The sequence below is a fragment of the Papaver somniferum genome, chromosome 3, assembly GCF_003573695.1.
Source record: "Papaver somniferum cultivar HN1 chromosome 3, ASM357369v1, whole genome shotgun sequence".
In the NCBI taxonomy this organism is placed as follows: Eukaryota; Viridiplantae; Streptophyta; class Magnoliopsida; order Ranunculales; family Papaveraceae; genus Papaver; species Papaver somniferum.
In genome coordinates, this window is record NC_039360.1 from 8,041,816 (window position 1) to 8,052,863 (window position 11,048).

The 11,048-nt window shown below is 38.5% G+C and overlaps 1 protein-coding gene across 1 annotated transcript; it reads right to left on the reverse strand.

Moving 5' to 3' along the window:
- Positions 1 to 5,890: 5,890 nt before the first annotated feature.
- Positions 5,891 to 6,724, reverse strand: LOC113358974 (F-box/kelch-repeat protein At3g06240-like). Its single transcript, XM_026602679.1, has one exon. It carries the CDS (start codon positions 6,722 to 6,724, stop codon positions 5,891 to 5,893), a length of 834 nt encoding a protein of 277 aa, XP_026458464.1.
- Positions 6,725 to 11,048: the final 4,324 nt, after the last annotated feature.

The window sequence follows — 11,048 nt, forward strand, 5'->3', positions numbered from 1 at the left end:
CGGATTGTACCTTGTTTGAGGCCTGCTAATTTGAAGAGAGCAGGAAACATTTCCTTTAAATTGCCTTCTATGTTCCATTTGTCGAGCCAAAAAGCTATTGTTGCACCGTTGCCGATTGAAAGATGTGAGAGGGATACCACCAATTGAGCCTGAGTTGCGATATGCTTCCATACAGAACAACCATAAGTAGTTGACGGAATTTGAGGAGCCCAGATGGACTGAGGTCCATCATATTTGTTCCAAATGATGTTGTGCCATAGAGTGTTACGTTCATTACCAAATCTCCAACCCCATTTTGAGAGAAGAACTTGATTCATTAATCTTAGATTCTTGATACCTAGCCCACCAAGTTTAATTGGTTTCATCATCAGCTCCCATTTGACCAAATGCGTTTTTTTGGATCCACCGCTATCCCAAATGAAATTCCGCATAATTTTCTCTAGTGACTTGATGACTGATATGGGAGCTTGGAATACTGAGAAGTAATACACAACAAGATTAGACAGAACAGACTTTACAAGGGCTACTCTCCCAGCTCTAGTGAGAAAGCCTTTCATTCAATAAGCTAATCTGTGTTCAAAATTCTCCACAGCAGGATCCCAAAGTGATTTTGCTTTGGATTTTGCTCCAAGTGGCATACCTAGGTATGAAAAAGGGATCTTCTCTGTTAAGCAACCAAGTCTTGCAGCCCAGTCTTCAAGTTTTGGAACCATTCCCACTTGGATTAATTTTGTCTTAGATGGATTCACCCTCAGGCCAGACACTGCCTCGATGCACTTGAGAATACTCATGAGGTTATGCAGTTCTTCCCAATCAGGATTGATGAAAAAAACTGAGTCATCTGCATAGTGAAGGTGTGATATAGATGGGGTCCCCTGCTTCACTGTGAATCCATAGCACAAACCAGACTCCACAGCCTTATCAATAATTTTAGACAGACCTTCCATGACAAGCACAAAGAGTAAAGGAGATAGCGGGTCTCCTTGTCGGAGACCCCTGGAGGTAAAGAAGTTACCAAAAGGAGATCCATTTAGAAGAATTGAGAAAGTTGGGGAGCCGTAGCAGAATCTAAGCCAAATCAACCATTTCGCTTTGAAGCCCATTTTCCGTAATACATCCTCTAAAAAGGAACAGCTCACTCTGTCGAAGGCTTTCTCTAAATCCACTTTACATATCAGACCGGGAGACTTGTCTTTTAATCTTGAGTCCACAATTTCATTGGCAATTAGAATACCTTCAATGATTTGTCTTTCAGAGATGAAACCCGTTTGGCTTGGATCAACTAAACTTGTCATTAGAGGTTGGAGACGTGATGACAAAGCTTTGGAAATGATCTTGTATGCACTTGTGAGAAGGCTTATTGGTCTGTAGTCCTTGACAGTCTCCACATGATGCTTCTTTGGAATTAAGGTAATAAACGTTGAGTTGTGTCTTATATCCATGAAACTCGTAGTTGAAAATTCTTGAACCATAGCCATGAAGTCACACTTGAGAATAGGCCAACATTTCTGAAAAAATGCTATGGGGTATCCATCGGGACCTGGAGCTTTATCATTTGCTAAGCTTTTGAGAGCAGTCAGTATTTCCTCCTCGGTGATCATTGCGTCTAATGCATCAGCTTGATCTTCAGAGATATGTGGTAGATTGATGTCTCCGATATTGGGTCTGTGGGGGAATTCTTCCGAGAATAAATTAGAATAAAATCCAGTGATGTGGTCGACAATGATATCTTTTTCCGTTACGATATTGCCATCGATGAATAATTGCTTGATCCTATTTGACCTTCTCCTATCAGATGCCACCTTGTGGAAGAAAGTAGTGTTGCGATCGCCATCTCTCAACCATTCATTTCGCGCCTTTTGTTTCATGGAAATATCTTTCTGAACCGACATATTTTCGAAGTCTACTTTAGCCTGAGCACGATTAATGAATTGAGTTGGTGATAGAGAACCCAAATTTGCTTCAATGCCGTCTAGAACATCAATGGTGTGTAGACATACTTGTATCTTGGGATCAAGAAGACCAAACACCTTTTTATTCCACTCTTTTATCTTGTGTTTGAGAGATTGAAGCTTGTTCCAGAATACTGTGCTTGGAGATCCAGTGAAGGTAAAAGACGACCACCATTCAGAGAGGCTTGTCATAAAAGAAGGATGCTCGAACCACATCAATTCAATCCTAAAAGGAGATGGACCCCATGATGGATCAGCCAAGTCCAACACTATCGGGATGTGATCGGATGTTGGTCTTGTCTTTGCCAATTGTGTAATGAATGGGAATTTAGTCTCAAAATCTGTTGAGAATAACCACCTATCGATTCTGGTTAGGACCGGAGATGCTCGACCATTCGACCATGTGTATCTGGATCCAATAAGTGGGGGATCTATCAGAGCATGGGTGGAAATGAATTGAGAGAATTTTCTCATGCTCCGAGTTGTTCTACCGAGATTATTCTTGTCTTCAATTCTTCTAATGACGTTGAAATCACCACCAATCACCCAAGGAATTTCCCAAAGGCCTCCGATATAGTACAGTTCCCTCCAAAAAAGTTTTCTTTCAAAGAGGTTATTAGGACCATACACACCTGTGAGAAGCCAACGAAAGTCAGTGGAAATAAATCTACATTCAACTGATATAGAGTAAGCACCTTCTAATGATGATAGAACTTCAATTATATTGGGGTTCCATATTATGATTATGCCACCAGAGGCACCAATGGACGGTTGAAAAGTCCATCCCATCGATCTTGAACCACATATGTCAACAATGTCTGAGTTTGTGCATGTTGGCATTTTTGTTTCTTGCAAAATTACGATGGTTGGCTTATGGAGTTGTAGCAACTGCTTGACTGCCGCTCTTTTGGAGGGGGAGCACATGCCCCTTACATTCCAGGACATGAATGTACCACTTATTTGAAACTCTTTTGAGCCCTTTTCCTTGCAGACTTGGCGCCTTCCGGGGAAGACTGTGGAGGAACACTGATGTCCAATCTTCGAATTTCTCTTTGTAACTTTTTGGGTATCAAAGGCTGGATATTTGCTTGTGTATTAGGGGATACGGGGGAAGAAGAGGGATCAAGGGAATCAGAGATAAAAGGAGGAGATTGAGATGATTCAAGGGGATATAAACTGGTTGAGGCTTTTGTGTAAACACCTGGAGGGTTCAAACCGGGTATTGAGGCTTGGGATAAGGGGGGGGATTCTGTAGATGGAGAAACTGGATTATTGTGGACGGGGTTAGAGAGAATGTTCGAAATATCTGGTAAGATGTCTTCAATACTTTCCGATGGTAGATTGGGGATGAAAGATGCAATGGGTAGTTCATAGAGAACCTCGTTGTTGGGGTCAATTGAATCAAAACGAGATAAAGCAAAATTTGTATCCGAATGGGTATTTAGAGGTGGGAAGATAAAAGGTGAGTTAAATTTGTCTATGGGACCATCTCTTGCAATAAGAGCATGCAAAATTGACTTTGAGGTGTTAGGTGTGGCATCAAAACCACTACCGATGCTTGACCCGAGAGAGAGGAGGCGCATAACCTCCAGGTTTATCCAATTTGACGATAATTGTACACCATTACCTGGATAGGGAACAAGAGAAATGAGCCATAATGGAGCAAGACAAGGACCAAGAATGCCATCCGAGGATGATGAGCAAACAACACAATTTGGGGCCACTACCCCATAAGTGATGGACATAGCTGATGGTGAAGGGGTGATAGATAGAGTAGTTTGGGTAGATGGAATATTTGTTGCAATAGATTGTTCTTGCACAATATCATAAGTATTATTTCCTGAGATGGGTGTGATAAGGTCAGAGGTGTTAAGATGTTGATCGGGGACAAATGGGTGATTATTATTGGTAAGTTGATCAGGTTTCGCAGCCGAAGGAGAACTAATTATCGAAGAAGATGGAGGAGAAATCAAGTTAGAATTATCAGATGGGGTTGGGGGTTCAGAGAGATGGATAAAAATGGGTTGATGGAGTGGACCAGGCCCATTGAAATGTGTTGGGTAGTAAAATGGAGATGAAACTGCATTGATTATGTCCCATGGTGGGGATGTGAACCACGGTGGATTTGGGAGGTCCGAATCATCTAGATCCGAATCATAAACTGTAATTTTAAAAGATCCTTTCACTCTCGTGCTTGAGGAGAGATCAGAACACATATTTAATGCATTGAATTTTGATTGAGACTGAGCATGTGCGCTGGACACTTTCTGCAGAGAGACGTTACTAGTCGGATATGGTAACCAGTCCATTGCATGCTTAGCTCTCTTTTCTTTCCTTGATAATCGAGATTTTCTGTTTGTCTTAGGAACAAAGATACCTTTTTGCAGACTCATTAAAGGTGTCTTAAATGCAACCATGTGCTATGCAGACTTTTTTGATGAGGAAATTGACTTGCTAAGATGAGTCAAAGTTGGCGCTTGGTCCGTTTTTCTTCTTTTATTTACTTTTGGATTTTCTGTTTTGTCCTTCATCACTTGGATTGGATCGACTGTAATCGACGACCACTTCCAGAACAAATCCCTGGGCACCACGTCTTCAATCTGAACTAAAATTCCGGCAAAGCCCACTGACGTTTCAAGATTCAGCCATCTAGGAATTGCATTTATTCCTTTCAAGTTTCTGATCTTAACTCTTGCGGCTGAGATTTCTGATAGAGTTAAGGTTGATTTCTCAATTTCCACTAAATCACCACATTTATTAGCAAGAGCAGTAATGATGGTGGAGGACCATAAATTCAATGGTAAACCATGAAAACCTATGTTGAAGAATGATTCTCGGTTATGATTATGGGGAGTTAAAGAGGATGGTTGCCATGGGGATAATGTGAGAAAGTTATTTTCAAGAGCAACAGATGATGATTGTGAGAAGAATGTTTTGATTTGTTGGTCCTCAAAAAGTATAATAGCTCTAAGGTTATCAATAGGCATTATGTCAAATGGAGCAGATGTCTGCACGATCTCCATAATCTCCAAACCAATACCTTTCCAATTAAAAATAGGACTTGCTGCAGTGCAAACCAATCCTTTTTTCCAAACTTCAATCGACTCTAGGTGATCTTCCAGTTTATCTTGAAGCTGCATAAAAGAACCTGGATGTATGGGTGAAGAGCTTGGGTTTTCAATAACTTGAATTTTACTTGAAATTGACACCATATCACATGACAGTGAGGATGATATTGCTATTGGAGTGGGATGTGATGGGGGATAAGGAGGGGTTTGAGATGGTTTTGATTTGATATGATTTGGGGTACATGTGGTTGTGGGTTTTGGTTGTGGCGGTGGTGGTATGGGTGGGTTTAAAGATTTGGATTGGTGAATTGATGTAGGGTGTAGGAGAGAGTGTAGAGCTGACGCCATTACTGACCATCCAGAACAGTATTCACCTGCAGGAATGAAGAAAGAGCGAAGTGTACCTTTACCATCCAAACGTGAAAGCGTAAGACGTAGGAATGATCCTTTTTAGTTTGAGGCTTTTTGAATTGTTAACCATGCAGGATGATCTGAGAAGTGCCAGTGACCATCACCAGATTCACCATCTTTGATCGCTTCCACTAAAGCAGTTTCCATTTTGGCCGCAAGGTTCATCGTAATGGCCCCATAAGCTTCAGACTTTGGACCCTTCTCTGATAGTATAATCTGGGATGATACATTTCTTTTCAATCCACCGACTATCTTTAGTTTTAAAGTAAACGATTTTCGATCTATTTGAAAAGGAATAGGTGGGGGAGAGGGGATAGGTGAGGAGGAGATTGGTTGGTGGGAGGGGGGAGGCATGTTTGCAGAGATTAGACGAGGGGATGGGTGGAGGAGGGAGGATTGGTGACGGTAGAGGTGGTGGTGGTGGTGGTGGTGGGATGGGTTCTAACGCCTATGATAGTTTCAGTCATTTGGGACTCCATGAATTTTGTGCAGGGGTTCTAACGCCATCTTTACTAGAATATGACCGTTCCTGAAAGATGGCATGAGCTTCAAAGCATCATAGTCAGCATCATAGTCAGACATATAATCTTCACTGTGATCAAATGTATAAAGTGGAGCCCAAGATTCTTGAACTGCATAATCTTGCATAACCCAAACTTGAAAAGAAACCTCAGAAACGGTAACAACTACACAAAGGCGTCCTTCCAGAACTCCAACGGTCATTGGTAAATGCCTCTTCTCTAAGAGTTCTTCTGGAAGTTGCAGTTCATCGAATTTCTCGGTGCAGAAATCAAAAACCACTATTAACTTGGATGAATTCTTGTTACGAGCTTGGCCTAACCAGTGAAAGGCTCCATTAACAAGAACACCAGTTTGTCTCTCTTTATTAAATGTATAAGGCACGGATTGACTACTTTTCCATGTATTTGATCCTAACGTATACACGAGTAACTCGGTGAATTCAACATGCTCATCTAGGAATATTAACTTGTAATCACCAGCCTTGCAATCGTAACCAAAAGCATTAATATGGATGGAGTCATAACTAGGTACTGATTCGGATACTATTCTCTTGTATTCTTTAGTTGCTGGGTTACAAAAACAAATGGAGATCTCATGCTCAGTACTCCGACCCCATATGCAAACTAGACCATTACATGAACCTAAGAAACGAAGAATCCAATGGGAACTGAATTTGTAATCTGCCAATTTAACTTTTTCGCTTTCACTCCCATCCACCGACCATATTGAATCATAACTTGTAGAATTGAGTGTCCTAGACTGTGTTCTCATGTCATAGCCTTCAAATATGAGATTGTAGTTTTTTCTTTGTGTATTAACATCATGGTGCATCTTAACAAAACTAGGGTTAGAAATAATCTGAAACCAAGACCTGCAAACACACTTACATGAATATATAGATTTCACGGGTACCTTGAGAAGGATTTCAAGGTACATCTCTTCTGGTATGCTTGACATTGCTTCTCCTCGATCGCTTCCCAAGTCCCACCTTAATCAGCTTTACGTTCTTACCGAGCAAGAAAATTTTGTGCAGAGAACTTGCAATAAATAAGACGGTCTAATGCGGCGGTCCGTGCGAGTGTTTGGATGGGCCGGCTATGAGAGGGCCATTTAGTGATACAGATTATACGGGTTAGTTATCATCATGCAGGTCACGGGTCAGATTGATGAATTAATACGGGGTCGGGTGCGGTTTGTTTAGAACCACTCAAAACTAATTCAAGTACATTCACGTATTGTGATTTTCATAGCCCTTGCTTTGGACCTTGGTAGATATTTTCTAGGAATTCGGTCCCCATTCTACATGTATAGAGTATTCATTTTTAGCTACCGGAGGACTTGCATCATCAACTTGAATTTCTCGTCACTCAAAACAAAAACGACTATTAACTTGGATGAGTTTTTCTTACGCTCTTGGCCTAACCAGTGAAAGACTCCCAGTTTGTCTCATTTTACGAAATGTAAAAGGCACGACGGGTTGACTACTTTTCCATATATTTGATCCTAACTTATAAATGAGTAGTTCAGTTAATTCATCTAGGATTATTAACTTGTAATCTTGTACTCTTTAGTTGTTGGGTTAAAAAAACAAATGGCCTTCTCAGCTCTAGTATTGTTTTAATTATTAAAATATCTAAAATATCCCTTCCCTTTCTTATATTTTTAATTATTAAAATATCTAAAGTACCTCTTTCCTCTCTTATTTTTTCCTTCACGTTTGTCTCTCTTATTTATTTTCCCTACTAATTTCTTTCTCTTTCTAACCTTAATATTTAAAAGTTTAAAAATTAAATATCTCTCAAAATATATGTTAAAAATTAATAAATTTTATATATTCGGAAAGCACTCGACGAAAGCTTTCCAACGAGTACCATTGTCGCTATGTTTCGGAGCTTTTAATTTTTGCCTTATTTTTTAGCTATAAAATAAACTATTATACGAGTTCATTCTATAAAATGAACTACTTTAATGAACTATTATACGAGTTCATTTTACAAAATTAACTATTTTAATGAAATATCATGCTAATTAGTTCATTACAAAAAGTGAACTCTTTGGATTAAATAACATACGAGTTCATTCTATAAAATGAACTACCATACGACTTCATTCTTCAAAATGAAGTGGTATAATAAACTATTATTACGAGTTCATTATACAATATGGACACCTATCACGGGTTCATTCTACAATATGAATTACCGTTTACGAGTTCATTTTATAAAATGATAATTAAAAATTAAAAACTCTGAAACATAGCGACAACCCCATTAAAATCTAAATAAAAAAAAAAAACTTTTTGAAAAATCAGTCTTCTAGATTTAAATGCTACCTTAACCTTATCACTAAAACAAATTGATAATGTGATACTAAAAAAAAAATCAAATCAAATCTATAACCATTCAATTCAAAAACCAAGAGCTATGATTTAACTTGATAAACCCTAAGAAAAATTAATGAATTTAGTGACTGTAATTTCTCTTGATCTTCTATGAGCGTCCTTTGATTTGCTCGTTCACCTTCACAATAGATCATCTTGATTGAGAAAATTAAAGCCAGTAACCTGAGGGGGAAATTGGGGCAACGAAGAAACATCAATAATTCTTGTTACTGTGATGTTTTAAGATTAGGTATAAATATATGCCCATTTTAGAACCTATTAAAATAGAAAAAAGAACTGTGTATAAATTTGTCACTGGGGTTGATTTCGTACAAGATTTATATGGCAGAATTCATCAAATATTTTGTTTGAAACAACAAGGGTTTTCTGTGTTATAAAAATGGAGGAGAAGAAGACGAAAAAGAAAGAAGCCTGAGATCACGAGGAGAGAATTTGATGAAGTTCTCGGTATAGGTGAGTTTTCAAAGGGCATTCGTGGAACATAAATCTCAGTCATCGAGAAGAATAAGTTATGATTATTTATTAAACGTATTTCTATTTTTCATGTAACCAAATGTCTAACATGTCCCTGCTAACTTGTATACGCGTATACAAGTTAACAGATCCATAAAAAAGAAAAACAGTTCATAGATAATTTAACGAGGGTTTGAAGAAAAATTAGGAAAGAGGTGCGTAGGAAGAAATTCATTTAATGCGGCTCTTTTTTATGATGCTACTGTTCAAGATTGAGAATGCAATGAATTCTCAATCTACTCACGCGGAAAATGTAAAACAATGTCCGAAAGCGACTTCCCTTAAAGGTTCTTTGGGAGTTTTCATTGGTTTTATATTAGTTGCTTTGGGTGGTTTTTTAATCCCGTTCTTAATCTGTTTCAAATTTATTCCTAAACTAATAATGGGTTTGTCGGTATTTGTTGAGCATGGAGAAGAATCAAAACACATCTGCTCAAGGTAACAACCTATCCCTGACGATGTTACACAGTGACGGATTTGGGGTTGCTTGGGTGTGATCCAGCCACCCCCAAAATTCTAAATACAACTCAATTTTCATTTTTTCAAAGGTAAATTTTGTGGGAAAAAAATTTAGCCCACCCTAAAATTTGATTTTTAGCCGAATATATTTGATTTAGCCCACTTAAATTTTCAATCCTGCTTCCGTCGCTGATGTTACACATTCCAATATTTGTGAAAAGTGCCAAGAGAAACCCATTCTTTCAATATATGAGGTTAGCCTGATAGATGGCACTATTCCAACAGCACCTGCAATATATGTGAAGAAATTAATTATGAACAAATGAGACTGTAGTTAATTGTGGATACGTTATTCTGATTTTTTTGGTATAGATACAGGTACCAATCGGGATGTGTCAAGGTTGTGTTGCGGCTTTAAAATTGTTGCTGCACAGATTCAAAATCTACAAATCAGTAGACAAATGGTGGAAAGGAGACATGAAATGTGTCCAGTCTCCTAAATGCGTGTTTCAAGTAGCTCCACGCTAAACGGCATTGGTTGCAGATGAAACTGTGAAATGCAAATGACACTACTCATCCTATAGCTCCAGATAGAGTTATCAAATGTAATTGCGATGAAATTGGACCAAGTTGTCAACTGTTAGGGATGCACAATTTGTTTTACTTTCATGTTAAATACATTTCTTAATATTGGTTACCAACAACATTATTTCTTTATCAGTTTGGGAATTTATAAATAATCAGGTTATTATTTCAAATTTTGTTATGAATGTATTGCCCTTAACCAATGGTCAGATTCTTTCGAAGTAGATCATTTGTATGTGACTGCTTTCGTGAATAAGCAACAAATTATAATTCGTGTAACAACATTCAAAGTCATAATAATGTAGTTGGAACTTGGAAGTGATTGATATTGGTCTTGAATGATAGACCAGATTGCATGCATATCTTTCGATCTCAAGTATCCAAAAGGGGTTGTTTTATTTTTTGAGAACTTTGATACAAGATTCTAACTGCACTTCTGTTACTTTCTAGGTTTTTTGAACGAATTACATCGGGAGGGACGGATGGCCTATGTTACAGACAGTCCACATAGGATTGGAACACAGATCACTTTCACACTCCCCTCCATCAATATACAGTGAGAGGACATTCACACATTTCCAGATAAGATGATGCTCATAGACCACACAACAGTGTCTAACATATGCATGGACAACACCAACTAAAAATGTCTGACGCACACAGTAGGGACATGACCGTACTAACAATTGAGCGGTTGCTAACAATAGAGGCTCCTTAGAAGTGGTCACAAACTGTCAGGATTTTCTTAGGGAATAATCCCTGACAACCGCGAAATAACGGATCTTGAGATATCATGATGAATAATAAGTAAACCAAGCACAAACAACTATAATAATACGAGAAAGATAAATCAACTCACAAGACACAAGATTTATAGTGGTTCGACCAATACATATAACTTGTATATATTGTCTACGTCCACTTTGAGCCGCACCAATTCAAATCCACTATGAAGAAAAACGATTACACCGTCATGTGAATCCCAACAAACTCTTGGTTACACCGCAACAATTACCTGAGACGATAACCTTGTCTCTTGTTCCTCACCAATATGCTCTCACAACGAAACCCTAGCTTTAGCCCTAAAAGCTATACAAGAAATCTCTCACCGATCTCTTAATCGTTTTCTACACAATA